This window comes from Castanea sativa, chromosome 11 (assembly GCF_040712315.1).
Source record: "Castanea sativa cultivar Marrone di Chiusa Pesio chromosome 11, ASM4071231v1".
In the NCBI taxonomy this organism is placed as follows: domain Eukaryota; kingdom Viridiplantae; phylum Streptophyta; class Magnoliopsida; order Fagales; family Fagaceae; genus Castanea; species Castanea sativa.
In genome coordinates this window covers 69,860,485-69,884,311 of record NC_134023.1, presented here as the reverse complement: position 1 = coordinate 69,884,311, position 23,827 = coordinate 69,860,485, and the positions used below count along the sequence as shown (strand labels likewise).

The 23,827-nt window shown below is 31.2% G+C and overlaps 2 protein-coding genes and 1 pseudogene across 2 annotated transcripts; 2 read left to right on the top strand and 1 right to left on the bottom strand.

Annotated features, from left to right (window-relative positions):
• Positions 1 to 1,636: 1,636 nt before the first annotated feature.
• On the top strand, positions 1,637 to 4,359 carry LOC142617312 (G-type lectin S-receptor-like serine/threonine-protein kinase LECRK3). The gene has a single exon (XM_075790099.1). The coding sequence runs from the start codon at positions 1,647 to 1,649 to the stop codon at positions 4,101 to 4,103; it is 2,457 nt and encodes an 818-aa protein (XP_075646214.1). The 5' UTR covers positions 1,637 to 1,646; the 3' UTR covers positions 4,104 to 4,359.
• A 5,029-nt stretch (positions 4,360 to 9,388) lies between these two features.
• Positions 9,389 to 14,001, bottom strand: LOC142617435 (oxoglutarate-dependent flavonoid 7-O-demethylase 1-like). The gene is made up of 4 exons (XM_075790308.1): positions 13,701 to 14,001; positions 11,610 to 11,857; positions 10,702 to 11,026; positions 9,389 to 9,846 (listed from the first exon to the last, which is right to left on the bottom strand). The coding sequence occupies exons 1-4, from the start codon at positions 13,950 to 13,952 to the stop codon at positions 9,598 to 9,600; spliced, it is 1,074 nt and encodes a 357-aa protein (XP_075646423.1). The 5' UTR covers positions 13,953 to 14,001; the 3' UTR covers positions 9,389 to 9,597.
• Positions 14,002 to 20,288: 6,287 nt separating this feature from the next.
• On the top strand, positions 20,289 to 20,885 carry LOC142617052 (G-type lectin S-receptor-like serine/threonine-protein kinase RLK1; annotated as a pseudogene).
• The last annotated feature ends 2,942 nt before the right edge of the window (positions 20,886 to 23,827 follow it).

The window sequence follows — 23,827 nt, the reverse complement described above, 5'->3', positions numbered from 1 at the left end:
AATGAAAATTAAATAACCTTAATTAATCAAAAATCTAACCCGTTGGAATGTAAGTAATTAAAGGAAAGTGGCCAAGAATCTAACCCGATGGTCACCAAATACGGCGCAAGATGAATTCCACAAAACCCAAATTGCATGAGAAAAGTGGACCCGAATCATGATTGAATGAGGAATTTTAAACAAAAACAAAACAAAACAAAAAAACAATAAGTGAGGGATGCAAAGTCAGTCTTGCCTTAACGAACAAGACTAGAAAATGTACAAGTTTTTTAGCCATTAATTAATTTTTCAAACTCCGCAAAAAAATCAAGACTATCACATCAAGAAATAACTATACATGTTGAAACGGTCCAAATTGAACTTTCTAAATTAGAGAAGCTACCTTAGAAGTCACCGTAAATCCCATAATAAATTAAAAAAATAATTCAACGTAGAAATATCAGTCACGGAGGGTGTCATGTATGAATGTGCATCATGTGTTGGGCAAGGACTTGGCTTGGGTTGCACTAGAAGTCTAGAACATTAAAACTAATTTTCTCTTTTTCCTGGAAATGCATTTAAGGACACTGAAAGTACAAAAATGGTGGCAATTCGTAAGGGAAAATTCTCGATACTCTCATAATATGAATAAATTATGTTTCCTTCTCATGAATGTAAGAGGAAGAAACATCATTTTTTGTACTCTAAAAATATCTAAAAATTACTTGTTGGTAAGACAAAGAAATAAAAGTGACATGCCATAAATGCATAAAAAAAATTCAATAAACTGTGTGCAATTGCCATTTTGAAAATCTAAGATTTGATCTGATATGATGAGTAATGCTACTGCTACATACTATTTTACAACAATTTTATAAAATGTTGATATAGCCAACCTTTTATTAGTTTTCATCTAAATCCACAATTAATATCACTTTTTCATTTACTAATAATCACTCACCACATCAGCAATTTTTATCAGTTTTTATAAAATAGTTTGTATCTCTAGCATTATTCTAATATAAATACTTTAACTACTCTTACTTTAAAATAAATAAATGTTTTAAGTACATATAATAATTTTCAATTCAGTTTAGTTTCCAAAAAAAAAAAATCAATTCAGTTTCCAAAAAAAAAAAATCAATTCAAAACATAAACTAAAAGACTAGTAATTCTTTCCTCTTGAAATAGCAATTTCTTGGTTTAGAACATATATTATAATTTGAGAAAGGTTTTACTGCATACGAGTATGCAATAATTGCTACATAACGAGTTATGTGGCAACCAAAAAAAAAAAAACATATGTCCAAGAGCCCAACTATTAGCCGCAAAACCTTTTTCTTATAATTTTATCTTTTGAAAGGGAACAAATATTATAAATTTAGAATGTCACGTTTCTAAGACTTTAGATTCTTTTTTTTATTAGATTCTTAAGAAGCTATTGATTAAAGGAATTCAAAAGTTGGATACATGTCTAATCGTACTCACATGGATACGGATATTGCCACCAGTTGAATTGTTGAAGTATTCATGCTACACATCTGAAAAAGTCAGACCATGAAAATTAATAGTAAGACTTGGAACTACTGCTTAGACATTTTCTTCCATATAAACTCTGTCATGGGTTCTTTCTAACTCATTAACCCATAAGCCATACAAAACCTGCAATGGTTTCTTCAACACTTCCTCATTGTTGTTCTCTCTTGCTTCTACTTCTACTTGTTCCTCTCCTTCCCACTGTTTTCACCGACACCAAAGATGACTGTAAAAAAATGCCGAAATCACCTTTTGTTGCACTGCCAGGAATTGATCCATTTATCAAGTCCCCTTCAGGTGAATTTGCCTTTGGATTCCATCCCCTTGAAAGTAGTGAGAAAAAGAATCAATTTTTGCTTGCAGTTTGGTTTAATAAAACAAAAGATCCAACTATAGTTTGGTCTGCAAATGGCAATAAACCAGCACCACAAGGTTCAGTACTGAAGCAGTCGAGCAACAAAGAGTTTGTTCTCAATGACCCTGATCAAGACAGTGAGTTATGGAAGCCTCAAATGAATGGTTCTTCCAAATCCAGTTGCTTTGTTATGCTGGATAGTGGGAACTTGGTGATTTTAGATGAACAGTATAATATTATATGGGAAAGCTTCAATGAGCCTACTGATACAATTTTGCCTGGCCAAATACTGCCCATGGACACCGCACTCAGGTCTCACCAATCTGACACTAATTATTCTGATGGGCGCTTTGAAGCTTCGTTACAGTTGGATGGCAATTTCGTGCTTTATTATTTATTGTCTGAAAAAATTAGAAGACCTTATTATGCCACTATGACAATGCAATGGAAATCAGTGTTGAACTTTACTGAGGATGGACGCATGTACATCCTAGACGCAAACAACTCCACCAACAGCTACAGCCTTACTGAGAAAAATCCAGGCTCAAAAGAATCCTTCTACCACATGGCTAGAATTGATCCTGATGGAGGATTCAGATTATACAGTCACCCCAGAAAGGAGAAGCCCACAAGTGATGGACTTGAGAGCTGTTCTTCTTCATCCTGGATTGAAGTGCAAAGCATTCCTGATGATACATGTGGCAGATTTGATGCTAATACTTTTGTAGGTGGGTTATGTGGACTCAACGGCATTTGTCAAACCTCAGATGAATCAAGTGGGAACGGAAGAACATTTTGTACGTGTCCTACTGGATTTTCTCCCTTAGACCCATCCAATGGTTGGGCAGGGTGTAAACCAAATTTTCCATTACCCAGCTGCGATAATGGATGGGAAGCAAATAAAGAGCGTGTAAAGTTTGTACAGCTCTCAAATATGGACTGGCCGTTGTCGGATTACAGCTTTCTTCAAGGGGTTAATGAGACAGAGTGTAAACAACAATGCCTTGACGATTGCATGTGTGTTGTGACCATTTATGAAAAAGCAGGTGATTATTGTTGGAAGAAGAAGTATCCTCTGTCCAATGGAAGAATTAGCGCAAATATTACGAGAAAAGCTTTCATCAAGGTACTTATAGACCCTGGTTCAGAGAAGAAAGGCCAGTCTGCGGTAGTTGTTTTGGCACTACTCCTTGGCAGCTCTGCATTTCTCAATATCCTTTTCTTCTCAGCTAGTATAGTGGCTATTATCTACATGTACCACAAAAGACGGAATTCAGGATGGAATATTGATAGCACACTTGCAACAAATGTGAGAAGCTATACATATAAAGAGCTGGATGAAGCGACTAGAGGCTTCAAGCAAACAGTGGGAAAAGGTGCTTTTGGAACGGTTTATAAAGGTGTCCTTGCATCAGATTCTAAAAGATTTGTCGCAGTCAAGAAGTTAGGTAAGGTGGTAGAGGAAGGTAAGAAGGAATTCAAAACAGAAGTTAGCGTGATCGGTCAGACTCATCACAAGAATTTAGTCCGTTTGCTCGGTTATTGCGATGAGGGGCAGAACCGGCTTCTAGTTTATGAGTACATGAGTAATGGCTCTTTAGCTAGCTTTCTCTTTGGGATATCTAGGCCTCATTGGAACCAAAGGGTGCAAATTGCTTTTGGAATAGCAAGAGGTTTAATGTACTTACATGAAGAGTGCAGCACTCAGATTATCCACTGCGACATAAAACCTCAAAACATACTCCTAGACGAGTACTATACACCAAGAATTGCTGATTTTGGATTAGCAAAGCTTTTGTTGGCCGAGCAAACTCGAGCAGCTCGGACAGGAATAAGAGGGACAATTGGGTACTTTGCACCTGAATGGTTTAGGAAAGCATCTATTTCGGTTAAGGTTGATGTGTACAGTTTTGGTGTGATGTTACTAGAGATTATTTGTTGCAAGTCTAGCGTCGCATTTGCACTGGGAGAAGAGGAGGCATTGATAGATTGGGCTTATGAATGCTACAAAGATAAAAAATTAGATAAGTTGATAGAAAATGATGAAGAGGCAAGAAATGATATGAAGAGGCTAGAAAGGCTTGTGATTGTAGCGATTTGGTGTATTCAAGAAGATCCTTCACTGAGGCCCTCAATGAAAAAGGTCACACAAATGCTTGAGGGAGTGATTGAAGTTTCCGTGCCCCCAAGCCCTTCATTGTTTACTTCTTCTCCGCCTTCATTCAAAAAATAGGTCATCTTGAGTTTTCATTGTCCATAGTTGTGACCATTTGCAACGTTTGGTGAAATACCTTTTCTTATTTGTATTATGGTATCAGAATTTGGCCAATAGTGGTTGGTTTCCTGTCTCTTGCATTGCGGTTTGTTTTCTACTATAAGGCTCTCGTGTATTATCCCTTTGGTGTATTTCACCTTCTTAGTTATAACTTGTAAGCTTGGATTCCTTGTTCAAAATGATTTTGTTTTATTGGTTTATATAATCATTTTTTGCGTGATTCTTGTCAGATTAAAGATTTCTTGTGTTTGGGTTGATTTGGATTTGTAATATGAGAACCGAGACTAAAGGAGACTCAGATTCTTAGCATACCTCAATTACGAATCTCATGGTGGAGATCAGTTGTGGATATATAACATACTTTAATTTATGTTAAAGGAAAAAATTAACAAAAGCCTCAAAATAAAATTTACAAAAAAAAAAAATAAACTATAAAAGTGCCTATAGAAAGAAGAAAAAATACATAATTTTGGTTCTAAATACAATCCAATATAATGGTTACGACTGTCAACAACAGGCACAATTTCCATTTGTGCTTGTCAAGTCAGGTGAGGCGGCCCTTTCTTCCTTTATATGATAAAGCCCATATCTTTGACCTTGGCGTAAAAGACTGGAGGTTAGCCCTCCACAATGAGACTTTTCTTTATTTACCTGAAATAAAAGTTGAATTTTTCTTTATTTACCTGTCGAATATTCTAGAGCTGCCAATAAAGGATCCCATGGTTTTTTGAACAAAGCCAAGCTTCTCAAACTGAGGCAATGAAGCGACTTTTAAGAACTTTCTACGTCTTGCAATCTTGTAGAAATTTGTTATAGAGTATGAAAAAAAGAAGAGAGAGAAGTTAGAATTTTACGTGATTCAGCCACATCGTCTACATCCACTAAATAAAAGTAAAAGATTACATTTTCTTTATTTAAATAATACATTGCAATAGAACCCGTTTTGATTATGTGGGGATTACATACACAAATTAATCACAATTTGAATTATGAATTGATTGCTTCAATCTCACAATAAGGGCTTAGATCATTGCCTGCGCCTCCTACTAAAAGAGAGGCCCCCAAATTGGAGATAAATAAGTGATTTTTTTTTTTTTTGACAAAATGAAAAATGTAAGTTGAATTTTTTTTTTCCCTCAACACTTTTTAGAAGGCCAAAAAAATGAGTAATGCTACAGGTGTACAAATTGTCATGTGTGGCATTCTAAACATAGTTGAAGACAATCTCAAAGGATTAATTTGCAAAAACAATAAAGGTTTTCTGTTTTGGCCTGATAAGAAAATTGATTTTTTTTGCTAAAAAATGAATGAAAAAAAAAAACCCCGTACCAAGGCAACGTTCGAAACATAATGTGTCACATGATAATAGAAAGTTTCGCACGAAAGAAAAGGTGTATTTGATCTTTTTGAGAAGAAACTAGTTAGTGCACTTATATTAAGTGCAACAAGCCAACAAGTCCTTCATAGTAAATGAATGCCTTATTCCATGAACCTATCTTGGTTTTTATTTATTTTTTGGGTAAACTGGAGAATGTATTCAACTAAGAAACAAAAGGAGCTGCATCAGGACTCAGGAGCAGGACAGAGCCTGAAATGATAAAGACCATACAAATCTGAAAGAAAAAAAAGTTTTTTCTTTCCTTTTCTCTCTTGGTTTATCTCATGGTAGTTCGATGAGGAAAATTTATCTTACATTGGTTGCAAGCAAACAATGTCTCACCGTTGGTGGAGACCATATACTCAGAAACTTCATTCACATGTTGTGAGTTATTTTTTTAGACATTGTTGCATCAACCGATGTCCACGATGCTACACTTCCTCTCACAACATGTAAGATGAACACATCTATGAGTAGAGATGACGTCCTCAAAGTGACCTTGACCTCCCCACTTTGAAGATATATTAAGGCTTAATTCAAATTGGGCCAAAGGAAAATAAAATTTGGCCCCCCTCCCTCCAAAATCTTGCCCCGTCTCCACAGATCAGCCCGGATACCATCACAAATTAGCTCAAACAACCACATATCAGCCCAAGCAAGCACAATCCATAGATGATCAACTCTAAAAATTTAACCAAAAAAAAAAAAAAAAAAATTGACAACCAATTATTAGCCCATATATATTTTTAAAATAAATAAAATGGTACGTGATTGGGTAATTGAATCAACGAACGCATGGGTGTAATTTGTCAAAAAGAAAAGAAAAAAAAATGAAGAAATATCTAAGTTTTGTTGAATTACAATTTTAACCTTAATTTTTTTTTTAAGAATAAAAATTATCTAATTAAATTAGAGGTATTTTTTAACATTTTATGAAGCCATAACTAACTTTTTAAATCCTCTTAATATATATATGGTCTCTCTCTCCCAGGGCTTTGATTTGTATGACTCCTACACTTACATTGAGGATCCCTTTCTTCCATTGAAAATGCTTCCACTGGTGCTAGTGAAACCTTTTAAGCTTTGGTCTATGATGCTATTCAAGGTCAAGTGGTTAAATTTATTAGGGTCAAGCCCACCTCTTACTCTAACCAAGAGGTACCCAATTAATTAAAATCATTACTTATTCTATTCTGCTATTATATTTTTCCCTAAATTATTTTGATTTTGCTCCATCTAATATACTTTGTAACTTTGTCACATGCATTGCGTCCTACCTCATCTTAATTAGTTTATTGATGAATTCATAGGTACGTACAGTAGGGTATTAGAAAGTTCAAGAGCTTTCAAACCAAAGGCTTGATAAGGTGCCACTTAGATATGCAAGAGATGACTTGGACCAGATTGTGACCAATACACCTTCCAATCCTTCTCTTCGTGTACCCTTGATTGATATGAACAAGTTGGTCAACCTAGAGTCCCATGAAAAAGAACTTCAAAAGCTTCACTTTGCATGCCATGAATTAATGGGGAGTTTTTTCAGGTGATTAATACTAGAACATTAGGTAGTACTTCTGGGGGAATACTTTGCTTAGAGATTTCTAAAGCATGCTTGTTTGTGGCTTTTGTAGTTCATGAAGCTCTTCCTATATTGATCAAAATTCACCTATTATAAATGCAACTCTTTTTCTTCTTCTCTATTCTTTGTTCACATTAGGCAGTACTAGCTTCAAGAGATCTTGAAGACAAATTAGATGTCCAACGATGAAGTGATAATAATTCACTTATATATATATATATATATAAAAGTCAATTACGCACAGCGTTCACATTACAGTTAAATGTTGTCTCATTATAACGTACTCTTAATTTCTATATACTATTTAATCAGCTAGATGATGATACGCTATGATTTATTATACTGTTACAATTAGGTGTGTTGCTTATATGATATTCAGTAAAAGCTTAAACTAAGTGCGAACACATATGGTCATAGTTGTCAAAATTGCGAACTGGATCGTAGAATCGCACAATTTTACGATCCCACATCACCAAAACGTTTAGAATCGCCCTCTGATTTTTAAAATGGTAGGATCGTATAGGATCATAAGATCGTATGGAATCCTACCGATCCTACTAAAAACAAAAAAATTTGGTTTTTTTTTTTAGGAAATTTTTTTTGTTTTAATGAAACTTTAAGGGTTTTTATTTTGTCATGTTGTGATGGTATGACTTTTTATTTTATTTTTATAAAATTATGTTAACCTAAGAAAATGTTTTCTAATTTCTAGTTCACTTATAATCAAAATGAATAAATGCTTCATCATTTCTAAATGAAGAATTTGATGTTGGCTTTGCTGCCTTTTAAGATATAATGTTGTTAATTTTTTGATCAATATACTAATTTGTGTTCTAATATTACTAAAATATTATATATATATATATATATATATATATATATATATATATATATAATTTTATCAGTTTTGCTAGTGTTTGAATATTGATTGATTGATTTTTTTTGAGCATGCTCTTTAATTGTTGCTGAGTGATATAATTTGAATAGTTGAGTGTGAAATTGTATCTTAATGTCTTTTACAGCTCTAGTATACAAATATATAATGTCTACATAGATGATGAAATGGATGATGATGATGATTAGGAGTTTAGGACAGTAGTTACAAAAACCTTAGTATGAGAATAATTAAATGTTCACTTTACCTTAATATTCATCCTGCTTTTGGATTCCATATTATAGTTAGCTAGTTTCCATTTGCTAACTTATTTTGGATTTCAAAATGAAGAATTTGATGTTGGCTTTGATTTCTTTTAAGCTATAATGTTGTTAAATTTTTTTTGATCAATATACTAATTTGTGTTCTAATATTACTAAAATATTTTTCATATATATAATTTTATTAGTTATGCTAGTATTTGTATATTAATTGATTGATTTTTTTTTAGCATGCTCTTTAATTGTTACTAAGTGGTATAACTTGAATAGTTGAGTGTGAAATTGTATCTTGATGTCTGTTGCAGCTCTAGTACACTAATATATAATGTCTACATAGTTGATGAAATGGATGATGATGATTAGGAATTTAGGACGGTGGTTATAAAAACCTTAGAATGAAAATAATTAAATGTTCACTTTACCTTAAAATTCATCTTGCTTTTGGATTTTATATTGTAGTTAGCTAGTTTCAATTTGCTAACTTATTTTGGATTTCAAACTTGGAACTTAGAACTTAGAAAATATTTTCCATTTGTTTTGATAAATATTTTGGTATTTGGTTGCTAATTAAACAGTTATTGAACTTTTTAAATATATTTGGTCAAAACTTAAATATATTTTTTTTGTTAGTATAGACTTAGCGATGTAGAACATGCAAATTACATCATATAATGGAAATCTTAATTTTTTTTATGGATGAATTTATAATTTACGTGATTATTTAACATACAAAGTCATTATCAATGTGTTTTTTGCTTTAAATCTAAAAATATATAAGATCTTATGATTTACGATTTAATCCTATAATCTACAATTCCACATACCTTCAACAATCCTATGTAGTATCTCGATTTTGACAACCTTACATGTGGTATTGAACAAATAATCATAAATGATAGGATAACACCCAAAATAAATCTTTCTTAATGGAAGTAAGTTAGTCAACCACGTAATTTCAAGATTCAATGTATTCTGCCAGCCAAAGGAAATTACTAAACAATTGAGAAATTAAAGTTCCCCATGAACCATGCAGAAAATAAATTCTAATTTATGAAATAATATTTTTTTTTAAATATGAAGTTAAAAAAAAAAAAAAAACACCATCATGCCCACATGATGTACAAGGATAGATTAACAACACTCTCAGTCTCTCATGATTCGATTAACAACACTATTATACAAATATGACCCGTCTTATGTCAATATCGAGGGAGGCCACGTTTTGACACATTCGTATTCAAAATTATTTAGTATAGAAGTTTATTCCTCACTACTAACCCATTACTTAAATGTTACAACTTGATTAAGTCCATTGTAGGGCTCACCATTAAATGCCCAATTTATGACAATGAGATTTTCAGGCTGTCAATGAATGAAACTTCAAGCTTTCGATTGAAAAAGCTATGAAAATACTCAGCATTTGTTAGGGTCTTGTATACAGGTGGGCTTCCTGACTTGATAAGCTTCTCTGCGGGTCCAATATCCGCAGATGGATTGGGATAGCAGAAAGTAACAATTGACATTCTTTGTTTTGAATTGTTCACCACTGCTCTATGATCTGGGGCTTTGTACTTCCCATTGCTTATAATCTGCATGATCAAAGCAAATGCTATAATTTTGTTAACTATGTTTACCTTGCATTTGTGCTTTTTCTACTGCAAACTTATAGTCTGTTATCTTCAAATAATTCGGGTGTACGTGGTTATGTATTTCAAGGAAGTAATCATCTATATATATAATAATAGGTAAAGCTGAAAGAAAATACAATTAAATTCTAAATTGAAATATAATTTTGTGTCACGTGTCTTATTTAATTTTAAATTTATGTGTCAAATGAATTATTAGGAGCAAAAATCAAAGAGTTTAAATTCAATTAGATTCTAAATTGAATTTTAATTAAAGTTCAATTTTGTGCTATGTGCCCCATATAATTTTTTAATTTTTGTGGTAAATGAATTATTGGGTGCAAAAATGAAAAGTCTAGATCCAATTAGATTTTAAATCATGTCTAATTTTGCGCTATGTGTTTAATCTAATTTTTTTTTAAATTTTTGTGTCAAGTAAATTATTAGGTGCTAAAATCAAAGAGTTTAAATTCAATTAGATTCTAAATTATATTTTAATTGAAGTTCAATTTTGTGTCATGTACCCCATCTAATTTTTTTAATCTTTACGGCAAGTGAATTATTAGGTGCAAAAACTGAAAAGTCTAATTGTGATTGGTTTTAAATGTACCTATACATGTGCACAGAGTTACGTGCTAGTTTATTTAATAGCAGTGGACTTTACGGTACCAAAACCCACATTAAAATTTCAGAATATTAAAGAGATATTATACATTAAATTAAATTAAATTTAAAAAAAAAAATCATAGTTAACGGTAGGTATCTACAATATTGCTATGACAATCTAACAAATATTAAAATGTAAGTCATAGTATTTACCTCCATGATATGGCCAAGGTTTACAACAATTGCACCATTGACAGGTTCAACATTAACCCAGTGTTCGTCTTTCAAAACCTGCAATCCTGGTGTGTCGCCGCACTCAAGTAAGAGAGTTATACCAGAGATGTCGGCATGTGGATTAAGGCCAATAACACGTTCAGGTTCGGGACAAGGAGGATAGCAATTCATCCTTATTTCGTACGTTCCTTCTTTAAAAGTGTCACAAAATTTTTGAGCCTCAAGTCCAAGCCCCATGGTTATGAACCTTACGATAGAAACTGCCACATTCCTCATATCTTCAGAATAAGTTTCCAGAGTTTTTCTAATTCACACCAAATTGGGAAGAAAAAAACAAATTATACTCCAGAAAAGAAAAAAAAATGTTAAGTACTTTTCCAAACTCAAAAATATGAGTGTAGAATCATATGAATAATGAATAAGAAGACTATTTATTATTATGTGAGTTCCACTTAACTCGGCAACTAAAATCTCTTATAATTGAATAGGGAAACTGGATTTAAATTTCACCTCCACTAGAAAAAAAAAATCACTAAATTCTTGAATTAATCATAAAGTGTAATTATTATAGAGTCCAAATTAACCTACCATATCTTCAATATATATAAAATAAATAAAAGACCTTCTATTTTAAAATTAATATCCAAGATATTTTAGGAATACCATTAATTCCATGGAGAATGATTTTGTATTCTTATCTTATATTATTCTTATACTTTGGGAAAAGGAAAATCCACCTCACCCATTATGACTTCGATAAATTTATGCTTAAGCTAGCATCCCATCATATGAGCATATTGCTAGGTGTCTATATCTATATGCATGAATCATACGTGTATGTATATCAGTTGGTCAATCTTATGACTCGATCACTTAGAATTTATTACCTGAACTCTTGAGGGTTTTCTGGCCAGAAATTCAAACTTCTATCTTGAAGGGGAAGAGTTTTGAGGAAGATCATGTCATTCCACTCCAACTTTTGTTCCTCTGAAGTCACAAATGCCTGACCATAACCTTCGAGACTTCCTGGTTTCTGAGCCCAACGTTTCTTCTCTTGCAAAGGAAGGTCAAAGAACTCTTGAACTTGCTGTCTCATTTTGCTTAGTGATTCATCAAAAACTCCATGGTTTATTATCTGCAAGATTAAGGAATAAACAAACTATTGAATCATGTTTAAAGTTTAGTAATGATTAGTACATACGGTGTTTCAACCCCATTAAACATCATCATATATGATTGGACTAGTAATGCATTATTAACACTCAAAAAATTGAATTCGGACACAAACGGTGAAGAGTTGCTATGCTTCTTACTACTAAAGCACCTCCACGAGTGTTGCTTACTAAATAATTACCCCTTATAATAATAATACTACGAAGTAATTAATTTTGACTCAGCCAACAAGCTTTCGGTTCTGTTTTACTATATTGAAAATTCAAATTAGCATAACTGAAGGGGGCAAAAAGTCTTATTGTCTTGGCAAACATTATGGACTTTTGGCTAACAAATTGTCAGTCAGATGACATTCATGTTATGAATGCATTCTTTGTCTATTCAAACAATTTAACTCTCTTTTTTTTATCTTTTTCCTTTTTAGAAAACTATGAAAAACTATTGGTCAAAGGGCAATAAAAATTTCTTTAAAAAAATACTTTTAAAACACTCTCCCTACAATTTAACGCTACAACATTTTAAATAAAAAAAAAAATACTGTATAATAATGTTGCTAATTGAATTATTCTCTCAGTGGGTCAAGATAGCTGCACAGAAAATTTGGCTTATCTCTATCATATCTTCTTGACTGGAATTTTATTTTCTATCCTTACACGTTATGCAGGCATGACGGTGTTTTTTCTTTTCTTTTTTTATTATCTATAATCTATTAGTACTTCATTTAGAAGAAAAAAAAAACAAAATATTTTATTATTTCATAAATTAGACTTTATGCATGTGTGGTTCACGAGGAATTGCTTTCTCAATTGTTTAGTACACGATATTGAATTTTAAAATTAAGTTTGTAATTGGTCAACTAATACCTAATAATTTATGATTATTTGTTCAAAACCATAACCAGATGAGTACTCTCTGTTCATACTTAATTTAAGTAGACATAATTGTACGTAACACAAGTATAAATTATTGCGTTTCATTAACAACTAGCTAATTAATTAGATATATATATATATATATATATATATATATATATATATATATATATATATATATATATATATATATATATATATATATATATGGAAAACAAAGAATAATATTATAACTAATGAGATTGCATCTTAATGAACTGTAACATGAACTCTGCACATGAAAATAAACGTAATCTATTTGAGCGACATAGATAAGTCAAAATTAATTATTACCACTTTGTTGTACATCAGATTTGTCTTCAAGAGCTGTTGAAGGCTATAAGTTTTTTTTTTTTTTAGAGTTTCAATTTATGACATTCACTATTGATGATAGTTGTTTATTATTAGATTAAAACTTCAATCGGCTTTTTATGTAAACGAAAATTGGATCCTAAATTTTTTATTCAACCATTAGATACTTTATCAATTAAACTAATTGGAACCCAAGAAAACTATAAGTTATTGGTTCTAGTTCATATCATAGATAAAGTTGTTTTAAGAAGAAAGTATGGTCTTTTGAATCTCATAAATTAGTAAATAATTTGAGGAATAAAAAGAGAAGAAGAAAGAGAAAGTGCAATTATGAAAGGTGAATTTTGATCAATAGGAAGAGTTTCAGTAGTACATGAACTACAAAAGCCATAAACAGGCATGCTTTGATTAGAAATCTCTAAGCAAAATATTCCTCAAGATCAATATTTTTCTAAGGTGGTGAAGGAAAATGAAGGAAAAGCAATATATAGTGCCTAATGTTCTTGTATTATAAGAAGAAGAAAGAGCAACAACAACAACAACAAAAAGTACTGCCTAATGTTTTTTGTATTAATTAATTACCTGAAAAACTCCCCATTCTTGACATGCAAAGTGAAGCTTTTGGAGCTCTTTTTCATGGGATTCTGGGTTGGCCAACTTGTTCATATCAATCAAAGGTACACGAAGAGAAGGATTGGAAGGAGTAATCTGGTCTAAGTCATCCCTTACATATCTAAGTGGCACCTTATCAAGCTTTTGGATTGCAAGCTCTTGAACACTTGGAACTGGTAGAGACCATTCAAGGCTCTCTGAGTCTGAAGGTGCCAAAGCCATTTCTCAGACTCTTTTGGTTTAGTTTAATGAAAATGGATATTTGGCTACTAGTTTTAGTACTCAAAGCCCTTTATATAATATCTTCAGAGTTTACCAAAGATAATTATTAACAAATTAAGAGTGTTGTTTTTGGCTTTTTTTTATTACCTCTTTTCGTGTCATAATGAGGTTTGAGAATATTAAGAATCCCGCGCGTTGAATAAATTGCTCCAAAAGTGTTTCTCAAAAAATAAAAATAAAAAATTGCTCCAAAAGTTTCGAGGAATTGAAGTATTGAATATTCAGCTATAGGCTATAAAGTATAGGACTTGTCTAAGGCTAATTAGTGTTCACATTATTGTTGTACATGGCCTAAGATTCACATTCTCTCTTCAACAACAACAACAACAAAAAAAAAATCACATCGTTGTTTTTTTTTTTTTTTTTGAGAAAAAAATCTCATCTTTGTTGTTTAAACGAAAGGAAACAAAAATATGATTAAAAAAAATCAGTTCAGTAATCCTTTTTATTTAAAAATAAAATCAATAATCTTTTTTTTTAATTCAAAAAAAAATTCTTCTCCATTCAATAAATTCATATTTCATGATTTGGATTAATATTTGTTTGTTTGTTTAAACCCTTTAAAACAGATTGTTTAAACCTAGTGAATTAGCCAAGTAGTTACTTAGATTAATTATGAGTTCTAGGTTAAACAGCAAAATATCATATCATGCACAGCAGAAAAGAAAGAGACACAACGATATGATTACTTAGAAAAACTAATGAAATAAATTGTTTCAAGGTAAAAACTTGGGGAAGATTTGACCTAACTATCCTCAAGATAAACATATCTATTAGAAAGAATTGAAGTTTACAAAAGATTTAGCCATAAATCTAATGATACCTCTAGTAGAACTTACTAACACGACCATGTGCAACTCCAACTCTACTGACTCTTCTCTCTTGGACTTGCTAAACAAAATTCAATTGAGCGAATCTAATTTTCGATCAGTTGAGCTTCACAAAACTTGAACTCTCCTTTCTACAGCTTGAATATTCTTGAATCTTTATTTGTATAATCTTGAGCAATATCTAACACATAATTTAGACATGTTTTTGTTCTTGGTTTGCCAATATACACAAAATAGGAATCTAAATATTTTATCCTAAATCTTTAGAACCTAACAATATTACAAATATAAATGTGTATTAAATGATTTATAGTATTACTGAATATTCAATGTCATTTAAATCAAATCTTGTATGTGTGTAGCGTTTTCTTTACGGGGAAAACAAAGGTTTAAATCTTTCTTTTCTTAATTAATGTTCAATTTCTAAACAAAATTAAAAGATTTCTTTGTTCTTATTTACATTTTAAAGCTCATGTATAAGATCCCTGGCTATATGATAATTTTTTCTTGGAGCCTTGTGGGCAAGGTTGTCAAAATCGGGGTCCTACATAGGATTATAGGAGGTAGGTGAGATCGAAGATCGTAGAATCAGATCGTGGATTATAAAATCTTATATTATTTGAGAAAAAAAAAAACAAAAAAGAACACATTGATATATTAAATTATAATATAAATTATACATTCATTCATAAAAAAATAAAAAAATTGCATCTATTTAATGTAATTATCATACACCACTACATCCATTTGTAAGCATCATTTAAAGAAAGAAACCAAAAACCTCAAAACGTAACACTCTATTGGGATGTTATTTTTCATTTAAGTCCAACTGACACTCTATCTCTCTACCTTAGAATAGCCAAATTGGGTCTATTAAGATTTTATTTTTTATTTGAGTCCAACTAAATCTTCTGTTGAGTTAAAGAAGACTACAAGATATCAGAATTATTTGGGATTGTCAAAATCATACAATTCTACCGATCTTGAACGATCGTAGCAATCTTACGAAAGGTCCTTGAAAGATCCAGATAGTATTAGGCAGGTGTAATCGTAAAATCGTACAATCCAAATTAAAATTTTGATAACCATACATGTGGGTCCAACAATGGTGGGAACACGACAAAAAATATTACTAAATATTAAATTGATCTATTTTAGGGTGTATATTTTTATAATTTCGATAGTTGAGTGTTAGGACTTGGGACAATGTCATCTCCTTTAGAAATACTAACAAGTGTCACTTAACAAATATTACCAATTTAAAAGTATATGTAATGTGACTTCATTTAAAATTTTAAATAATATTGAGGCCTTCTAAAATTGTGAGGTTTTATAAATTTCATTATTCCACTTAACATGAACATCAATTTGCATGTTATAGAAGAAGCAGTTGAAAATAGTTGAAATCCACTATATTGGCCGAGTCGGATGACATAAGTGGGTCAAGTCATTCACATTTGCTCACCCTAATTATATTTTCAATTTGAATAATTAATATCTATTGTGACAAATCAATCATTCCTAATAATATTTACTTTAAAATTAAGGATAAGTGTCGTTTAGAAAAATTTAAATTCCTCTGCATTTTTTTTTTTTTGAGAAAGAATACATTTGCTTATTTGACTTCAAGAAATAAGTTAAGTTAAAATAATATGTACCTAAAGAGAGATCTTTAAAAGTTGCACTTAACAAAATAAACCATACTAAACTAGCAATATGAGGAGCAAATATTTTCACGTGTGACAAATTGAGATCAAGATAATATTATTTTCGTATATACTCATCATTGTCACCATTTTTATTATATATCAATTGCAATAACACACATCACTACTTGTTGTCTAAGCTTATTAATTCCAAATAAGAGAACACCATTGTATGGTTTATTAGGCTAAAGTAGAAATTCTATCTTGTATCAAAAAAAAATTTTAAATATATGTATTATAGATTTATAATGTACACATCATTCTTAAACAATTCCTTAGGTTCTCCAATTAAATCATTCCACTTGCCAATTTATCCACGTCATTCTAAACACAATAAGATTCATCTTAACAGCAATGGAATTCAGATTGATGTTCGAACCAAACTTATGGCCACCAAAACGCAGCAAGGCCATTACCAACCCACGGCCACCGAAACTATTTATTGGATTTTATTTAATTTATTATTCTATCAATAAAATTATTATTTATGTACAATTTTAAACAACAAAATTTTGAAATTTAAATATTTGATTAATAAATAATTATTGATCTTTGATCTTCTCGGAACTTTGTGCAATCTATCGGTAGATTTTCAAAATTCATATCCAATATAAAGATTTTCAAAATACTTATATACTACAGTATTTCATTATCCTAAGATTGAAACAAGTTCAATCTAGAATGTTCATTGGATGAAATAAAATTAATTAACTTGAGACGTTATAATATTGGTCTTCGATCTGTTTGGATGACTTGTGTGAAAATGAGATGTAATGCTTCTTGTCATCAGTAGTGCTGTAATTGTTTATCTTTTTACTTCTAACACAATGGTGACAAGAGGAAATGAAAAGAAAAAAAGAGAGTTATGTAGAAAAGTTGTATCTATATGTATTAAACAGACCTTTTTCTTTTACTTGATATGCTAAAATCATGCTATATATCCAAATAATAACCCCCGTGCCCATAAAATTTTCCAAATCAATTGAATATATATATATATATATATATATATGTTAGGCTTATATATTTTAGGTCCAAGCTGAAGAATCGACCCACAAAACCAAAGCCCACTGTTTGGGCTATTTATTTTTGTTGAATTTGTAAACTATAAGACCGCAGTTCCGAAACATATATCAACCCGAAGAACAGACCCACAACACAAGTCTTTTCCTGTTGCTCTTCTTTTCAATTTTCATAATTAATGGCTTTGAATTTTAGCATTACAACTTGTAATTATTTTTGAAGAAAATTTTTTTTCTTTATTATTATTATTTTTTGAGAGAGAGTTTCAACATATGGCGTCCGTTCCTGATGATGCTCTTTATCATCAGACCAAGACACCATTCAGTTTTTGGTGTAGGCGGGGATTGAACCCAGATCTTTTATTCAACCATCAAAGACTTTACTAGTTGAGCTAACTGGAACCCACTTTTTTCTTTATTAAAATACATCTTATTTACTACCGAGTTTCATTATCCTAAGTTTCATACAATTTCCGTCTATATTAAAATTAATTCACTTGAGATGTTATAATATTGGTCTTCTATCCTAAGATTCATACAATTTCCATCTATCATGTTTATTAGATGAAATTAAAATTAATTCACTTGAGATGCTATAATATCGGACTTCTATTTGGATGACTTGTGTGAACATGAGATGTAATGCTTCTTGTCATCAGTAGTGTTGTAATTGTTTGTCTTTTCACTTTTAATATAACTAATCGCAGACCCATGCGATGTATGAAAATAAATAATTATTTTGTATTGAAATATAATGTATAATTTTTTCTCTAAAATTTTTAAAAATAATTTGTTCTCTCTAAAAATTAAGCAATTTTTATTCGGTCCAATTAAGTCTACTTCGATCCCATTCAGCCCTATTTGTTATACTCGGTCCAATTTGGTACACTCAGTCAATTTCAGTCTTCCTTCAGTCTATTTAATTGGGCCTTAAATCATTTCTTTTTGTAGGTATAATTTTCAAGTTTAGCTCAAAAATTCACTTTTTTCTTAATTTTTGAGTTGAAAAGTACGAAATTTTATTATATTTAGGCTAAAATATTTAGTTTTGAGTTAAAAAAATACAAAGAAAATACTAAAATAGACATTAGAAGTTAGAAATATGAGCCCTAAAAATGCAATGAAAATGAAAAATATTCAAAAGTCTTATTTGGTCCACATTGGTTCTATTCAGTTCATTCTATCCTTTTTGGTTCAATTTGGCCCTATCCGGTCCTATTTAGTCTATTTTGTCCACTAAAGTTCTATTACGTCCAATCAGTCTACATTTGTCCTATTCAGTCCACATTGGTCTTATTCTATCCATTTCGGTCCAATAAGTCTACATTTTCCCTATTCAATCCACATTGGTCATATTCTATCCATTGGTTCTATTCAGTCCATTATGTCCACTTTGATACACTTCAATTCTATTCGGGCCGTTCGATCCACTTTCGTTCTATTCGGCCCATTTTTCCCACTTTGGTTCTATTTGATCCATTATATCCACTTCAGTCCATATTGATCCCCTTCAGTCCAATTTGGCCCCGTTTGGTCCATTCTATCCATTTCAGTCCTATTTTGTCCATTAATTCTATTCAGTCCATTATTTCTTATATAAATTTTATATTATATTAAAAATATACAAATTTTTGATAGATTATTAAAATAAATTTTAAATTTCATTTTAAAATTCTTGATTTTTTTTTAAATAGAATTTTAATTGAAGTAGAATTTAAAATTTGTTGTAACTTAACTAACAGAGTTTTAGCAAAATGAACTATAGTCAATGTAGAATTTTAAATTTATTGAAACTTTTTTTTAGAAGATAATTTTTTTTTTCTTAAAACTTAGCTATATAATAAAATTTTACTTAGAAGTACAAAGAAGATAAACACTTGAAGAAGAGCCGACCGAGACCGCAACACAACACGTTTTGTTTGGTGAAGTTACGGTTTTAGATTTATATAATAAGAAATATATAATTAAAAAAAATTAAATTTAGGGCTTAGGTCGGCAGATTCTAAAAAGAAAAAAGAAAAGTTAGGTTAGTCCCAAATATAAGTAGGGGTGCATTATATTGTAAAGTCTTGTTAACAGGCACCCTTAAAACATTTGTTAATAGACTATTTTAAAACCGTTTTAATATTACTTTTATGATAAATATAAAAACTGTTAAAAAATCAATTACTTTTTTCTTTTCATGTAAAAAGTTTTTAAAAATACCTTCTAAACCAATGTCTTTAGGGTATTTGTTAATTTTTTCTATATTGTATTATTCATTCCCTAATTCCTACCTACGCTCACATAGCCACAAACAAAAAATAGGTATCATTATTATTAATTTAATTAATTGTAAATTCTTTCTTAATCTTCTATCATATGTGATCAGTTTGTTGCGGTATTCAAAGGACTTTATAAGCATGTTGGAAGAAGAAGTTTCCTCTGTCCAATGGAAGATATCGCGAAAGTAATACTAGCATAGTTCTCACCAAGGAAAATATAGGTTAAGATGAGAAAGACCAGTCTATGGTAGTTGTCTTGGCACTACTCCTTTGCAGCTCTGCATTTCTTAATATCCTATTCTTCATAGCTAGTATTGTGGCTTTTATCTACTTGTACCGCAAAAGGCTGAATTCGCAATGGAATATTGATAGCACACTTGCAACAAATGTGAAAAGCTATACATATAAAGAGCTCGAAGAAGCAACCAGGGGCTTCAAGCAAACAGTGGGATAATGTGCTTTCGGAACTGTTTATAAATGGGTCCTTCCATCAGATTCTAAAATATTTGTTGCAGTCAAAGAGGTTAGGTAAGGTGGTAGAAGAAGGTGAGAAGGAATTCAAAACAGAAGTGAGCGTGATCAGTCAGACTCATCACAAGAATTTAGTTCATTTGCTCGGTTATTGTGATGAGGGGCAGCACCAGCTTCTAGTATATGAGTACATGAGTAATGGCTCTTCAGCTAGCTTTATCTTTGGGATATTCGGACCTCATTGGAACCAAAGAGTAAAAATTGCTTTTGGAATAGCACGAGGCCTAATGTACTTACATGAAGAGTGCAGCACCCAAATCATCCGATGTGACATAAAGCCTCAAAACATACTCTTGGACAAGTATTTTACGCCAAGGATTGCTGATTTTGGATTAGCAAAGCTTTTGTTGGCAGAACAAACTCAAGTAGCTAATACAGCAATAAGAGGGACAATTGGATGCTTTGCACCTAAATGGTTTAAAAAGCATCCAATTCAGTTATGGTTGATGTTTACAGTTTTGGTGTAATTTTACTAGAGATCATTTGTTGTAAGTCTAGTGTAGTGTTGCGTTTGCGCTAGGAGAAGAGGAGGCATTGATAGATTGGGCTTATGCATGCTACAAAGATTTTAAAAAGAAAAATTAGAGAAGTTGATAGAAAATGATGAGGCAAGGAATGACATGAAGAAGCTAGAAAGACTTGTGATTGTGGCGATTTGGTGTATTCAAGAAGATCCTTTACTGAGGCCCTCGATGAGGTCACACAAATCTTGAGGGAGTGATTGAAGTTTATGTGCCCCCAAGCCCTTCATTGTTTACATCTTCTCCACCTTCATTAAAAAACTAGCTCTCGAGTTTTCATTGCCATACTTGTGACCATTTGTGATAGGTGATAGCGGGCAACTTTGTACATCTATGTTCATCTAATTTTCAAATATTTTGGTTTAGGATTGTTATTTCCTTGATTTTAGGTTAAATACTTTTTTAGTCAAATTGGGGTTTTATTATTGTAGGATATCAATTAAGATTTCTTTTAGAATGTTTTTTCATATCAATTAGGTTTTATAGAGCCTTTAAATTAGCCGACAACTCTATAATCAGATTTTCAATTCAGAATAAAGTTTTTCTCATTCATATCATTTTAGAGAGGTTTCTCCTATGTTTTCTAGTGGATTCTAAAATTCTCCTTTTGGATTTGAGGATTATTATCTTGAAGCAAACATGCTCTGTATCTTGTAACTATCCACTTGGGTCAACTGAGTATTTAGCAATCATTTTTAAAGGTTTGGTGCAACACACCTTTTCTTATTTTTACTATGGTATCAGAATTTGGCCAATGTCTCTTTGAAGTGCATTTGACTTTTGTTTTTGGTAATTTATTTGCATATTTTAGTAATTTTTATATTAAATAGGTGACAAAAAGCAAAAAACTAGTTTATTTCTAAAAAGAGAAAGACCAAGAAAAATTTTAAAATCCAAACAGATAAACAAGATTTGAATCTTTTGAGTGAAATTGTGATGTGCCTTTGTGTTAGAATCCATTTCCCTCTCCCTTGTGCATGCGTGTGTTTGTTTCTCAAAAAAAGAATCTAGCCTTCTTATTTTATTATTAGGGACTTTACCTATTGAACTAAATGTAACCCACATGATAGTAAATAGTCCTCCTTTTTTTATTTAATGAATAAATATCAGTCCTCTTATTCATTATTCTAATGATACTACTCTCATTTTAGAGTTAGGAGAAAAGTAATTAGTAAGAGTTTTTTCCCTCTTTTCTCTAGTGTTATATAATTTTTCCAATTTTGTGTGTATTAGAAAATCTCTGGAAACTTATTTTGGAGATATGAGGAAGGTAGCGGTTTCTATTGTAAGGTTCATAGCCATGAAACTTGGACTTCAAGGCTCAAAAATTCCCTGACACATACAAAGAAGGAACGTATCATGTAAGGATGAATTGCTATCCTCCTTGTCCTGAGCGTGTCATTGGGGTTAATCCGCATACAAACATCTCCAGGATAACTCTCTTACTTGAGTGTGGCGACACGCCAGGATTGCAGATTTTGAAAGATGAACACTGGGTTAATGTTGAACCTAAACCTTGGCCATGTCATGGAGGTAAATACTATAAGTTACATGTTAATATTGGTTAGACCGTCGTAGCAATATTATTGTATGTACTGTTAACTATGATTTAAATTTTAAAAAAAAATTATAAATGATATGTTTTTACATTAACTTAATTGATAAAGTCTCTTGTCGTTGAATAAAGTATGACAAAATACATAACCACACCTTAATATAATTGAATATAATAGACAATAAAATTGCAGTAGAAAAAGTAGAACTGCATTGACATATGCAAGGTAAACATTGTTAATAAATTCATGGCATTCACTTGAGCCTGCAGATTATGAGCAATGGGAGTTACACAGCCCCATATCAAAGAGAGCAGTGGTGAACAAGTCAAAGCAAAGACTGTCAATCGTTATTTTCTACTATCTTAATTCATTAGTGCATATTGGACCAACTGAGAAGCTTATCAAGTCAGGAAGCCCACCTGCATACAAGACTCTTACAAATAAAGACTATTTTCATAGTTTTTTCAATCGAAAGCTTGAAGTTTTATTCATTAATAGCCTGAAAATCAATTTTTTTTTTAACTCTTATGTCCTAGAGACCATGAATAACTATTATAAATAAATAATTAAAAAACACAATTGATAAACTCTATGTCCTAGAGACCATGAATAACTATTACAATACATTAAATAAATAATTAAAAAGAGACCATGAATAACAATTTGACAACATTAGAGATCTTCACCCTTCACAATAACTCGTTACAAGCATGAATCTAGGATCTTTATCCCATGCAATGACCATATATACCTTATATAGACGGTTAGGAGCAAAAATTACAAAGTTAACTCCCTAGCTATCCATTAAAAAGAAAAAATGAAAGGTAGAGACTTAAAAGTTACTATTTTTTCCAGATCAGACAATTGAAGAGAAAAGTTAACTTTTTAACTTTTGCTCCGAGTCATTCACTAGTATTGCATCTTGTGCATAACCTAGGTATTGTATGGAATTTTGGATCCATATGTCTGTAATCTTTCTATTACCCTACCTATGGACAAATTCAAACATAAAAGTGAATTATAATGTACCTCAAATTTGGACAAAGCAAAGCATCACTAGTTGACCAAGTCGAACTCCTAATAACTTAAATCATAAGAATTTTATAATCTGAGTTGGATTCGGTTGAGTTATGGACAGTTTGATGGGCACGGAGGTTTATTAATTTGTCTTATTAATAAACTAATAAATTTAGGCTAAAAGATTTACCAAAAAAAAAAATTTAGGCTAAAAGTGCTTTTAAGCATGCTTTTGACTTTGATGCTTTGAATACTAATTAATGAGCCTCTTTTTATTCTTTTTTCTTTTTCAGTGCATAATATATAGTAGGGAAAAAGAATGTTAATCTTGTAATGTTTTATATTTGTAATTTTTTGTATTTTAATTT